Below are 14,964 nucleotides of genomic sequence, written 5' to 3' on the forward strand. Positions count from 1 at the left end.
CTCTCAGTTCTCTTCTTAGCTTATTGTAAATTGCTTTTTGAAAGTATTCCTCATGTTTACATTGGGGGTTTCAGTCTCATGGCATGTTGTGAGTTTTGGTTTTGGCATTGTCTTTTGTGTGTGGTAACTGTGCTCCGGGCTATCCGTTCTGTCCTATTTCAGTTCCTGATGGCAGCTTCTTTCACTACTTTGTCTTCGCACGGATAACTCTAATGAATTTCTATTCTGAATATGTGACTTAGGCCCTGTCAGAATTTCATGTGGATCAAACTATTTCCTCAAATCTCCCAGCAGCTGTGAAGGTTGACCTCTACGGTCTGTGTCAAGAGTCCTGGGTAATTTGGACTGTAGTGCACGTGATCCTGGCCTTCGGCTTGGAATTTTGTCCTTTGCTTTCCTGAGCGGATGCAAGGCCTGTTTATTATATGTTTATTATCAGGTGAAAGAGGAATACCTGGAGGGTTTAGAATACTTCTCCCTTAAAAACAAAACAAATCAACAAAAAATTGCCTGGATAACTTTCTGCCAACTTTGTCATTCCTCTTTGGGGTTGAGTTAATGCTGTCTTTATGATACTATTTTTGTTACTACCAGCTGAATTTTAAACCTTCTCTGTGGAGGAAAAAGCAAAGCGGAATGGGGGAAAACTACCTCAGTTTTCCTTTTGAGCACTGAGAAACAGCGTTGGGGGTTCTGACTCATGGCCGCGGAGCAGGAAGGCTCTAGCAATTTAGCACACTTCCTCTCCTCTTCCCTGCACCTCTCCACGCACGTCACGTACTCCCTGCCTTCTGCTGGACACTGCTGTCCCCTATAGTAGTGCTTAAAGTGCAGAAGCAATTCAGATACATTTATCACAGTCTAATGCCTTATAGCATAGCCAGCTTTACTCTGTAAACTACAGCAAGCTCACCTGTAGTTTAGGTTGATGTTGTGGATTGAGAACAGGAAACAGCGGAGACGTGAACATGTGTTCTGTTCTGCCAGCTTCGCTGCAAGGCAATAACGTGACAGCTCAGTTGTGATACATAATATTCAATGTCCATATGCTGCTCCTACACTGACATTAAACAGACATCAAAGTAAAAAACAAAACAAAAACAACCCCAGAACCAGAAAACCTGAACCACCCTCACTTCATTTGGAAATAAGTGTGCCCTCACCCCTCATTTGATACATAAGCATGTTTTTAATTTAGGGATGTTTTGTAATGTAATTAAAAATGATGCTTTCTATATTTTGAGTTGTCAGTATTTTTTTCATACCAGTTGCACTTGAAATTCCTCCTCCACTCTGCTGCATCCAATGTGCAACCTCCTTCCTAGCAAAGGAGAAAGGAAGGTTATTTCCTCTTAACTAAAGTTCTCCCTGAAAAGTTCCCAAAAAGTACTTTCAGGTTTGAAATTGAATTAGTCTTCACAAGCTTGAAGTTATATACTGCATTTCGAAATTGGATTTAAATTGAAAAGTCTTTAGGCGTATACTGAAACAGAGGTCTTGGCACATCATTTTTTTTCAACTGCAGAAAACTCTGTGTGTGTGTGTGCGCGCGCGCGTGCGCTTGTGCGTGAAGCAATCTGTGCAGTTCTTAAGGCAGTGACCAGTTACTGCATTATGTTTCTCATACAGTCTTTATCTCTGGGATGTAAAGTGTTGTGTGACTTGGAAAATGAGAAGAGTTTGCAGTTGAAGTTTGTTTTTTTAAAAAAAAGAATGCATTGCCATTTTCAACAATGTTTTCAGGTTTGTGTAGATAGTACTTTCATTCTGTCTGTGCTTGGAGCCAGCCAGTTGTAAGCCAGCTCCGGTGCAGAAGCTGTATAGCTGTGTTAATGTGGCACTGAGCTTGAATTAATAAGCCTTGATGAAAGAACTGAGCCCATGGCGAAGCGTCACGCTGAAACTACTGAGCTTATCCATCAGGTGTATTAACTCAAGCAAAAAATGCCACTGTGGTAGTGATGCAGCTGCAGAGCTTTTGGTAGCATTAGCTTGCATCTAGATGACTTGAACTACAGGTAGAGCAGATATAGTCCCTGCTCATTTGTACAGGCATAGCCCAAGGGATTTAGGATTGCAAAACTCTATTCTGTAATGGGTTTATATTTGAGGTTTTTGCTTAGAGATTCATTCAAATATATTTCCTTCCTAATTGGTGTAATGAAGGGACTGTGTCTGGTGGGCTGCTACATGATGATTGTATCAAGCACTTGGAGAGTTGTTGCTGCTTAAGTCTGTAGAGGATTGAGCAAGCATGTTCTTTGGGTGCTGCTGCTTTAAATATACTAGCTATTCCAAACTGTGTTATAAATATACCTGTAATGAGTTTCTGTCCAGGTTAGGCTTTTGTTAATCCTTGCACTGCTAATATCGATGCTAATAGGTATGATTTGAAATCTGAAATTTCTTTTGATACTTGAATGAGATAGGTGTAGTTAAAAATAAATAAAAGGGGCCTTCATATTAGCAAAGCTGGGGTTTTTTTTTGCCTTAGTTACAGTAAATAACGTGAAAGTATGCTGGGAGCTCACAGTGACTGAATAACAAATTTTGTTTGTCTAAGCTGTTTGTCTTTGCTTTAGGGAAATACCTATAGGCAAACTCGGAAGAATAAAAAACACAGGCACTTTGAGAATATGTTTTTAAGTAGCTTGAGTTGCAGTTTCCTTTCCTGAGGGGTAAGAAAACTTTCAAATTTATTGGTAAGTTGCATGTGCTGTACTGAACTTTATATGCATGTCTGAACTTTATGTCCAGGCCTTCAGCAGCTAGGACTGGATGGCTTCAGTACAGATTTTTGTCATGCTACAGCAACAGAGCTAATAATTTGGATCCTGCAGAAGTAGGACTGTATAGAATGAATTTCATTCATACCAGCAGGAAGTATTAAAAGAAAAACACAACAAAGGTGAACAATGAAATGGGAAGGAAAAAGTCCTGTTGTTTCAACCTCACCATAAGGTGCTGTTTTGATTAGTCCAAATGCATTGAAACAAGTATCTGTTCCTGAGCTGCTTATGTCTCCTCACTGACAGTGCTGCCCCTGAGTGGGATATGTAGAGATACCTACCCACGTTCGGTTCTTGTGTTAGTCATTTCCAACAGGAGTGCGTTTTTGCAGTAGAAGTGATGTTCATGTTAACCCGCTGGGACGAGTAAGTCATCCCAGAGTGGGTACATGACGTTAAGTCAGATTGTGGTCGAAGATAATTGGTGATTTGGAAGGGAAACTTCTAGATCTAATTCCCTGCTTTATTCATCTCTAAACAACTTCCTTCTCTTCACAAAGTGCGACTTAGTCATGGTAGTACTGGTACCTAAATATTGTTCATGAATATCCTGTGTATGCAAACACCTGCCTTAAGTCATTGTTCTACTTTCAAAGTGAAATATTTGAGGCAAATAAATGTAAAATACTCAGGAATACTTCACTGTAGGTGCATACTGGCAATTTCGTACTTGCAGTGTTCTACTGCTTGCTCATATAAAACTGAGGTTTGGAATGAAGTTTGCCAGTTATTGTATCTTAAAGCAGTAGAAAATAAGTCTCTGCAGAGAAGTATACACACATTGCGATACAATGTATAGAAGAGCAGAGGGAAGATATCACTGATATAAAGGAGTATTGTTTAATGCATTTTAGCTTCTATCTTTACTTTTGGATTCTTTTCCCATAAAGTGTATACTCCTAGCAATAGTAGGAGGTTAGAAATTGCTGATGCAGAGATGAAAAATGAAGGAGGTTTTTGGCTGTACAAACAGAATAAGGAATAATGCAAGGAACATAATTTTTGTCTTTGTAATGGCTGACTTTCCAACCCATCCTGCCTTCAACGCAGCTAGACACGTCTGTGCTATGGAATGGCAAGGTTCAGGTATGCTCGTTCCAGTTTCAGAAACAAACAAATCGCATTTAGTTGAAAGGTGCCTGCACAGTACTGCATTACACCCTGCTGCATCCTGTTTGACATACCAGCCGTAAGCTCTTGAGAGTGAAGGCTGTTGAATTTGTTGCTTAATAGGCCTAGCACTGTTGCTCCTAAAAACCCCTAGTGAAGATCGGCTTCTGAGATAGGAAAAATATTGTACAGTCGAATATGCTCTGTTTTCCGCAGGCAGTGACTAGGCTGAGCAGGTTAGATAGTACAGTAAATCTCTCTTCAGGTATTTTCTGCATTTATATATTTAGTCTTCAATTTATATAATTAAAACTTCCATTCTGAAAATTAAACTAAAACCAAACAAGCAACAACAGAAAAATCAGCTGAGCTCCTCATTGAAACGGTAGCTGTTAGCTCTGATTTTTTTTTTTTTACTCAGATTTTTGCCTGGCTAAACGTAATTTCTGCAACTTTTGCACTCTTTACTTGGTGTTCTGCTGCTTCAAAAAAAAAAAAATCCTGAGGAAAACAAGGAAAGGCATGTTTTATACTTTTATCTTTGAAAAGCTTGGTGCAGCATACATAATGATAATATTTAAGGTGGTGTGTGAATTGCTCGTCAAGGGACCAGAACTCTGTGTATATATAAAGGAAAGTTTTGACATGACATATACTTTGAAAATGTGATAGAACATCTGCAGCTGTATTGCTGGCCCATGTTATTCATTTAGAACTCTTCGTACAAAATGTTTTGTTATTTCTTTGTATAACTTTTCTGGTTTTTGGTGGTTGCTTGTCTCAGTTCAGACAGTCACTGAACCATCTACTTTTAGGCTCTTTTTGGTGGACACCCAAAACTTGAGCTGATTTCTAATACCAGAAGAATACAAGTGTCTTTTCAGAGTTGCTGATGGTCAAATGAGAGCTAGCAGCAGCCCTTACCGAAAGTTGATCTTTAGATAGGAAAAGTGCTGCAGTGAAACATGTGCATCCAGAGGAGATTGGCTTACCTTTTCATAAAACGGGGGTTTGCATTCTTGTGGATGTAGCAGTGGGCATGCTTTTTGCGGAGGATCACTTCGTTTTTATTTTTAAAAATATATTTGATCATTCATTTTCTCAGTTACTTAGCAGCCCACAGTGATTGCCGATACAGGCCTTTTAGCATTAGGTTAGACAGGGTAGCAAGTAAACCTGCTAGTCGTTGGTAACTTTTGTATGCAAACATTTGCTGTTTAGTGTTGAGCACTAAGAAATATATAAAGATCCCAATAGTTCCTACACAAATTCATGCAAGTCTGTTACTGGACTCGGAGAGACTGACCCAAGTGAGGTCTGGGATATATTTATTCTGTGTGAAAGTGTGGAGGATCTCCTGTCTCCTTAAATAGTATGCCTCCTGCAAGGCAGCACCAATTAGCTTGCTCTGGGGCCGATGCACAGTGCTTGTGTGTGAGTATTAGTAAGCTTGGGGATCCCTGATGTGGCACTGCATAATGCTGAAAAGGTATCGCTTGCATAGGATTGTACACAATTTGCAAAATAATAGCATGTTTTCTCAGCAGGGTTGGTTGTTTTTTAGTTATCTGTTGTTTTAAATGCGAAGAGTGGGTTACCTTGTTTACACTTTGATTTAGGTTCATTAGGGGCTGAGTCAAGATTACCTGTTTTGTAACCTTTGTGCCAGCAGGCAAATACTAATCTTTTAATTAAAAAAGCAATAGGAGATCTGAAAAGTACAGTTTTAAAACCTTAGCACATTTAAATCATATTCAAAAAGCAGTGTTATCCTTGAATGCAACGTGCTCTTACAGTTGGCTTTACCTGTCATTTTCAGCATGATTTCAAGAACTATTGCTTGTATGTAAGTTTAAGGAAAAAAGAAAAACAGATGTTTCTTAGTACATTTGTTATCAGGGGTCATTTTATTTTATCTTTAGCAATTAGTAATTGCTAAATCCAAATTGGCAACTGGAGTTAGTTAAGCTGTTTTCAAGCAGCTTTAGAGTGCAGTAAGGGGTTATGGCTTGATCAGTGTTTATTTTCTTGTTCTTCTCTTTGGTCATGATGTTACAGAAACTGTCAATTACAGATTCATAAACAGAGAACTGATAGAGTTATCCCATAAGGCTAAACTGTCTTAGGTAAACATCTGGGGTCAGTCTGCTTCTTGTCCTCCATCAGTGCACATCAAGTTCTTCTTAAAGGCGCTGGTGCTTCAGAGCCACCCAGTGTAGATGTAGACTGTCCCAACTAGCAGAACATTTTCAGGATAGTCTGGTTTTGAAACTCCATTTACTCCTTTAGGTTCAGAATTTCCTCAGTAGGATTTGGAGCTATTACCATTTGCTCAGGGCAGAATCAGAATGATTTTCCTATTTTGTGTGCATATTAAATCAAAATGTAATTCTAAAGCTGATTTTTTTCTTATGCAAAAAGTAGTAGATGAGGTGAAGCCTGGTTTTGAAAGATTCTTAGTTGCGAATAATCAGATGAGAGATATTTTGGTGATTCTTATCTATTGTTAAAATTTTTATGGGGTAACACTGAAATAAATACATATTTCTATGTTCATTATGAGGTCAGGCCCCTTAAAAATAATCTCTTGCAAGTTGTCCATCAAACGTGTAACTTAGATAATTAGCTTAGGTAGTTTATATGTGTAATTTAGTCAATTAGCTCATAGTCTCTTCTTCCCATTAAGATGAAAGGTTTAACATAGATTTGCCACTACCTTCTGCCTAACTTTCTTCCAAAAAAACCTTTGAAAGAGAGGATTGTTCCTCACACAGATGATCTATATATACACATAGATATATACACACCTATTCATTACAGAAGTTCTTGGGAGTAAGCAATTAAATGCTAAAGTAAAATGACCAGATTGTCACTATATATTATACAGTGAAGTTATATCACTTGGATATGAGACCCTTGCTGATAATTCGCTATGTTTTTGAAGGATACAGGCTAATAAATATTTGTGACTCCCTTCGTTATTCCTGGAAAATGTTATTTTATTATCATCTCCATTTTATACTTAAAACCATTATGTAATGAGAGCTTCAGGGACAGCATATTGCTACACAATGCTAGTTTACTCACTAGCTTGAAATCAATAGTCTCGCTGAGCATACTCACTAAAATAATTTTTACGTAAGTTGGCTGTTTCAAGCGGTAGTTTTGTGTGTGTGTTTTTTTTTTTTTTTTTCCTCTTCCTTCGTGACTCACTGTTAGATTGGGACAGCAAATGGACGTGCAGGCCAGGTGATGATGTTCCATGTTCAGAATTTAGATTTATAATGGGCTCTGTGGAGATTACTTGAGTCTTCTGGTATAACAATTTGAGAATAAGTATTATAGTTTATTTTCAATCTATTTTCATTATATATGTCCGCTCTGTTCTCTGTTCATTGACGTTTCAAACTGAGGTAACTCTTTTAGGTGCTACTATTATTACTCTTAGATTTTTTTCTTTACCCTCAAGCATTTCCTCAATAAATTGCAATGATGGCATGGCAGAAGGACAACTTGATTTTATTATTGATTCCAGGAGACTCTGAAATTAACTTTGGCTTGAAGAAGTGAACTAAATGCATTTGGGGAAGAAGAACCTGAAATGCTTCTTTCCCAAACCTCCTGTGAACTGTGGAGCTATAACACTGCTTTGGCTCAAAACTGTGGCCTTATGACAGCAGCTTTAGCGTGGATTAAATGAGACACTTGGATCTGTCTGTAGTTTTTCGTGTACTAGAGCTTGCGTGCTTCAAACTAAGATCCATGTGGGTCTGTCCAGCTTTGTACAAGGAGCTGCATCCAGTATATATATCTACTTTCAGCCCTGGATACAGTCCTACTTGAATAACTACCTTCTGTATAGTAACCTTTTGACCCTATGGTAACTCACATTAATACATTGCTGTTTTTTGCCAAAGGGTGCATTCTTGAAATCAGTGCACAGGAGTTAAGAGGCTCTGTTTTCCTAAGAAAAAAGTATACATCTGTTTGTTTCAAGTTGTGAAGCAGGGTGTTTCAGTATGAAAGTTGTCTGTATTTATTATTTTGATGGATATACTGGTAGTTGCTAAGATAAGATACTGCTTGACTGACTTTGAATTAAAATAAACCATGCAATTATTTCAACAATTAACTATACAACGTCACACTCACACTACTATTTACTAATACATGTCCTTCTGTGCAAAAAAAAAAAAAAAAAAAATCTAAATGAAATTTAATCCAAAGGTAGATGTTACATAAGATAAATACATCTCCTAAATCACGCACTGTAGCTCACATTGTTGTTAGCAACCCATAAACAGGAAAAGCATTCGTGTGCTTGCTTTAATAGTTTTCTGTATCCTGCTATTTTCAGCCCTTTATAGCAAAACAGTTTATATGAAAAATTGCCAATTGTGTACGCCAATCACGTAGCATTAGAAAACTCGATTCTTTTTGTATTGCAATATGAGGGAGTTAGAGTAAGGCTAGAGAAGACTGAAGAGATGAGGCCTGCTGTAAGGTGTCTGCAAGGAATGTTGTTTAACCTGTGTTGTTGTACTTGGCACAGCTGATCTGTGTATAGTTCAGATAAGTTTAGTGCTTTTGATGAAATCTGTTGTTTAAACTAGAAATTACGTGATCACCATGATCTTTTCCTGTATAGCCAGGAAGGAGAAAAGCATCTTGTAATTTGTTTCAGTTCCACACCTACCTTACAATGGTTTTATTAAATCCGTACTTTGCCGAGTTTGTTTACAAGAATGTTGCGCGGGCCGTACCACTGAGATGTATCCCAGTTCTGCTCTATCAGAAAGACCTACTACACTGGTGCAGAGAGAAGCAAAGCGAGTTTGTTGTGCTTTGGTGTTGCTCCTTGCATATCTGCTGCTAGGTACTACTATATGTTCTTAGCATAATTTGACTTTGCTTTCTTGAAATTGAAGTTGGGCTGGCTGCTATTCAGTTTCATGACATATACTCTCTCTTTCTTCTCCTCTAGAGCTTGGCACTATTTTGCCCACTTGTGGTTTTCTGGGATTTTGTGTGTTCTCTCTCGGTCCTCCGAGGTAGTTGCTGACATTCTGAGATTATCTTGCAGATCTTAAATTACCGGACTTTAACAAGACCAGTCCACTGGAAAACGTGGGGGTGTGTGTATGTGTTTGTTTTAGTAGCTTGTAACTACTTTCCTATTCCAGCCTGAATATTTGCTCCTTTATTGTTGACAATTGTCAGTCATCTGGTCGCCTCTGTTAGTGAAGACTGGAGTAAAAGATGCAGGCATCACTTTTCACTTTTTCAGTATGATCTCGTACTTTTCTTTCTTGGAGACTGGCACACTCTCTTTACTATTTTTACTTTTTACTATTAACATTTTTTTGCAGTGCCTGCTTGTTAGAACTGGTAAGGAGAATAAAAGTTAAGTCATACTATGTTTTGTCAGTATATCGGAACCACAGTTTGATTCCCCAGTTGAATCCAAACATCTCTGTCACAACCAGTTGTCCGATAAGTGTTTTGTGTCTTCAGATACAACACGTGTGCGTGCTTTCTGCATTTAAAAGGTTCATAAGATATTTATGTCCATGGAAACAGGCAGATAGAGCAAATTTGTTCAAAATATGTTTTGATACTGAAACATTGACTCCAGATAAATTTAAAATTAAATCCTTAATATATTTGCTTTTACGGTTTTTGTACTCTGAACTTGGAAAGAAACAGATCCTTGTTATGTAATTTATGGATCTGCATTGTCAAAATGACTTTGTTGTCTGTGTGTAAATGTTGAATAGTAGTTCTTGTGTATTGAAATTCATAATGCTACTGGGCAATCTTCCAGAGAAATGTAGTTTCTTCAAATCTTTACCATTGATTTTCTTTCCCCAGCCCTGTGGCTCACTGTTACTCCTAAGAATAGAGAGATGGTTGGTGGGGTGGGATTTTTTTTATCTTCTGTAAACATTTCAGGGCTCTTAGGTGTGTTTCTTGTTTCTTTTTTTTTTTTTTTTTGATAATGACATGAAATGGGGGGGAAAAAGGCAGATAAGGAGTAGACTTTGAATATGTTAATGATGACTTTGGCTTAGTGAGTATTTTTAAAGAATTGATTGTTGTGCCTAGATGATTAGATATTTTTGCTCATTTGCATTATCCTTGTGGATGTGCTAGGTATCTTCAGAGGTGATTGGGCAAGACTCCTGCCTCAAAAAGATTACATCTGTTTTGGCAAATGTCCAGGACTTTTGATGCGATTGTTTAGCCTTCCTGGCAGACGTTGCAGAATGCAAACTTGACTGAATTGAGTGTTCGTCCAATTTTATTGCAGAGTTATCCAAATGAATGTCAACACAGCTCAGAACAAAGTAAGCTAATTTTTCAAATAACATGAAGAGATGTGGAAAGCCTTTATAATCTTTTCCGTAATCAGTGCAACTGTATCTGATGGCACTAGCCATGATAATCTTTTAGGAGTTTTATCTTCTCATTTAACTGTTTCTGCTAATTCTTTTAATGCTACAAATTATGGGTTGACAGTGATGCTCAGTAAGCAATCTTGTTTTCATCTCAAAATTTCAGAGAGGGGGTTCTTCATGGCTCCCTGCTTTATCTGCTTTCTGCTTCTGTAACTTACTACAGAAGTATTTTTAGAAGTCCAGAGATACTTTCTTCATGCTTACTAGTCAGAAGTCAGAATTCTACTTCCTCAGTCTATACTTTGTTCCGTCTTCTGCACCCTCTATTCATATTGGTTTGACATCTTCTGGAGACATAGAACTGAAAGAGCCTTCCTGAGTGAGCCAATCCAGGTCCCTGTTGCCTTGAGCAATCACACACGCACAGACGCCCCTCTGCCCTGTATAGTACTGTGGTTTTGGCTTCATCTTTGTCCAGTGTTACAGCAATCTGAGAATTCTGCTAATTTGGTTTTACAGACCAGCCGTAAATGCTATGGTTTAAGCGTTATTGTTGTCATACAGTTTACGTTGTCTTGCCTTGCTTTACAGCATGCATACTGTACACCTGATCTTGCTTTGGAAGAAATGATTTGTACCACTGTTTTGTCAGTGTGTTGTTGCCCAAATTTATTTCCATTCCATACAAACAGGCTGACTTGTTTTAGCAGCTGGCTAGCAGCGGAATTGCTGTTCCGGGTGATAGGAGGTTCTTATTTAAGAAATCAGTGACATACCATGCCTACCTGTATCTGTTTCGAGTTTTATATCAATTTCGTTTTGTAGCATTTATCATAACTTATAGCCTGTGTTAAGTTTTTGTGGATTGATGCACCTCATACCTAGAGTTCTCAATCGCTTACTTAATTGGATTTTATGTACAACGGTAGATAGTTGTCTGCCTTAAAAGCAGACCGACTGCTTGTGTGGTATGAAAAAAGGCAGTGGAGCGTAGTACGCAGGAAGTACTGATGGGCTCCGTGCTGTATTGTAGCAAAAAATCTTGTCCTGACACAAAAAGCCTATGCTGGAACACTTCTCCATTCTGTCCTGAAGGGTGATGACTTTTTCATATTTATTAGTACAGATGGGTTTGTGTTGAGGGGCCAGTGAGTGCTATCTGTATGCTCACACAGTACTATGTATTTTATCTTTCATGAGCTGAGTAGTTTGTGTCCAAATAACAGTATTTTTCTCTAGTTTTCTAAGGTATAGATCTGGAAGATATAATAATTCCTCCTTGTTCAGACCACAGATTTTATATATTATATCTATATTTGCATGTATTTTATATACACTTATATACATGCATACATGCGTGTGTAAGCAGTAAGTATAATGTGAGTAATTAATATTTTCTTACTTTCTGTAGCTAAGGTATCCGCAGGATAAAAGTTCTTGAATAACAACTTAGTTATTTAAAAACATAAGTTATATTTTGCCCAAGTTAGCCACAGCTCGCAGAAGCAGTAAAGCCCACACATGAGTAATATTCCTTTGATTTGTCTCACTGTAGGATTGCTGTCTGACTGAACAGACTATCACCAAAGGTGAGAAGTTCCTCTCCCAGTTGGCAGTGGGGCTAAAGCCTGTATGGGCATTAAGGTGTAGAAGTTTATGCTATGTCTCTTTTTTCCTGAGATAAATGTTGATCTAGTTGAAGTGACTTTTCACCTGTTTGAACACCAAAGAGTATTCAAATAGGACCTGTTGCAGTCACCATTAATACAGGCTTAATTTAAATCACATCTTAGAATTAGACACGTTTGTTCACCTTATCTGTCATCTGAAACTGCTCAGCTGTAGACGTTCTTGTTTTCCAGTTAATTGTGTTTTTTCAGTCGTTCAATTCTTTGTTTTAGGAGGTCTCTGCTGATCCCGCTGGAAATCTCACAGCTGCTGAAGAGAGAAAGGAGAAGGTGCCAAGCCCACATCTCAGTCATCTCGTGGTTTTGACATCTGGCAATTCGCTCTATGGTTTGGCAGAGAGAGTGGTAGCCACAGAATCCTTGTAGGTTATTTACTGTACACCCTATCTTTGTGGTCTCTTGAAGCTATGTATTGTTTAAGAGGTTATGATTGCAAACTGAAACCTTCTTGAGAGGTCAAAAATTCCTGTATCTGCATGTTGTTGTAAAAACGAATTTGAGAGGTAATTTTTTGATCGATAGGTAGTAGGATCTGACCATCTGGTCTGACCACCTCTAAGTACAAGCAATAAAATTTTACAGTGGCTGGGCCAGTAATTAGTGGCAGTACAAAGCCAGATCTATCAAGAGGGGGGAAAAATATGTGATATTAAAGAAGCTAATGGGATTATTTAACCTGCATGGTTCACTCAACCCTTTTAGTAAGTACTCAGATACTGAGCTGAGACTCATAACTGCTTAGTTTACATTGGTTTGGGACTTTCTTTGCAGCATGTGGAAGTTTACCTGTGAAGAAGAGATTCTACTGAAAGAAGTGCAAAACTCTTACAAAAAGTGATTTTTACTTCATCAGAATAATAATAAGAGTCAGAGTGCAAATACATTTTTAAAATGGATCTTCTAATCTTTAACAGTGTTTGACAGTCGCGTTTCAGCTTGGTTAGAAATATGTTACTTTGTTATTAATAAATCCTGCCCCCTGAGGTAGAAATTGATCTGGTAGTCTAACTTTAAAAGATTCAGTGGTAAATATCTAATTAAGTAAAGTTATTTTGGAATCCTGGTACTGATTTATTAACGTTAGTGTTGACTGCCCTGCAGTATGGAAGTTACAGAACGCTTTTCCACTGGCTTTCCTAGACTTTGGATCAGACTTCTGCGTATATTCTGAGTTGCACAGCAATGCCAGTAGTTTTTATTGAAGCCATAATCTCTTTATTCAAGCATTTTTTTTTTGTTTGCAAACACTTTAAAATTGTCAGAATTGAGAATACATGTTATGCTGGCATAAAACTGGTACAGTTCTTTTCTTGATACATCTTTCCAAGGTTGCATGTCATTATCGTTATCAAAAACATTAACCACAGAGGAAAAGAAATATGGAGACATCCCAAGAGTTGCATTTAGCTCACAGTGAATTTTCTTTGCTTTCAAAGGGTATTTTTGGCTGAGCAGTTCGAGTTTCTTCAGCCTCATCTTGATGCAGTGATGCCAGCTGCCAAGAAACCTTTTCTTCAGCAGTTCTATTCTCAGGTTGGAATTATGTAATTCACAGCTGATTTTTAAATAGAAGATTTGAAACTTGTGCAGTATGGTGTGAATTTTTGTACACTATTGTAGTATATCGCTATTATTAGCCAGAAATTGACAGAATTGAATTTTATTTATATTCTGTTTTAGACTGTGTCAACTGCCAGTGAACTACGCAAACCAGTTTATTGGATTGTCGCTGCTAAAGCCATTGATTATGAACAGATGCTGCTTCTCATGGCTAATGTGAAATGGGATGTGAAGGAAATCATGTCACAGCACAATATATATGTAGATGCTCTTTTAAAGGTGAGTACTTTCCAGGAAATGGTGCGCTACAGCTTAAACATTACGTTGCTGTAATACTTCACTAAAACTGTTAAAGCAGCATGGTTAGAGCAATATGGTGTCCTAACAAATAGTAAGTTATTGTAAGGAGGTCCATTCAGAATTTTCTTTTATTCTTGATACTACTAGAATACAGTAAGCCTCAGGATATATATGTTGTTGAGAGTTCTGTGCTTGTTTTCAATGCTGATAGTGTTTTTTTTTTTTTTGACTGCTTGGGTGAAGGTGACCACATGAGTTTAATGAGTTTCATGTCTAAGTCTTGAATGGCAGGAAGATGTCAGAAAGATGGAAGAAGTAACTCTGAGGAAAATAGCAGCCTGCGGTTTTTTAACAAAGGCTTTTTACTATTCTGCGTAATTACATGGATCGTCTTTGAGGTGTATTGTAGGGCCTGTAGGACAAATCAGCACTGTACATGGTCGTACTCTACACCATATCCTAGAGATGGGAGAAGAACATAAGAAGTTGGTATATTTAGAAGTTGGCATTTTAAAGGGAAGCTGAAATACTTAGGCACTCAGCTTCTGCTGAATACAAGTGAGAAGTGGTTATACAATTGCAGTGTCTTATTGCGTAGGGAACCAATTCTTGGGAATATCCCTCTTACGTAATTTCATATACACCTCAGTGATGCTTATAACAACCTTTAGAAGGGAACTGTGGCAGAAAAGCTGCAAATTTTAATTTAAAGAACTGTAAAATACATATCACAGAAAGTTAAGTGTCTGTGCGTTGCCTAACAGAATTGATTATGCTTTCATACTTTAGAGCTGTTCTTTGCTTTGAGAAGGTAAATGGAAATAAGGGAGAATCTGATAGAGGCTATATCATTGCATCTTTGTGATTACCCTTCTTTATGCTGTCATGATTTTTAACAAACACTTTATACTCATGACATTTAGTTTCTGTGATAGAACTTTTTTCCTTCTGTGAATGTGCAACGGCTGATAAACTTGCTTCAGGACAATAAGAGTGAATGCAATTTAAAACCGTTTTTGGCTTCTGTATTATACAGCTAATAGTAGTTGCTATGTAGAAGTTTTAAATTATTACATAATAATTAGTGATTTGCTGAGTGCCCTGGGACTCCAGGTGTGT

General features: G+C 37.7%; 1 protein-coding gene across 4 annotated transcripts in view; it reads left to right on the forward strand.

The window, feature by feature from the left end:
- Positions 1-14,964, forward strand: part of VPS50 (VPS50 subunit of EARP/GARPII complex) — a 102,560-nt gene that overhangs the window by 78,590 nt on the left and 9,006 nt on the right. For all 4 annotated transcript variants that reach the window (XM_068934843.1, XM_068934847.1, XM_068934846.1 and 1 more), the window contains 3 exons: positions 12,199-12,347; positions 13,422-13,518; positions 13,666-13,824. In XM_068934843.1, the coding sequence (XP_068790944.1) occupies positions 12,199-12,347; positions 13,422-13,518; positions 13,666-13,824 (405 nt within the window). The remainder of the gene's footprint in view (positions 1-12,198; positions 12,348-13,421; positions 13,519-13,665; positions 13,825-14,964) is intronic.

Source organism: Struthio camelus, chromosome 2 (assembly GCF_040807025.1).
Source record: "Struthio camelus isolate bStrCam1 chromosome 2, bStrCam1.hap1, whole genome shotgun sequence".
Classification (NCBI taxonomy): Eukaryota; Metazoa; Chordata; class Aves; order Struthioniformes; family Struthionidae; genus Struthio; species Struthio camelus.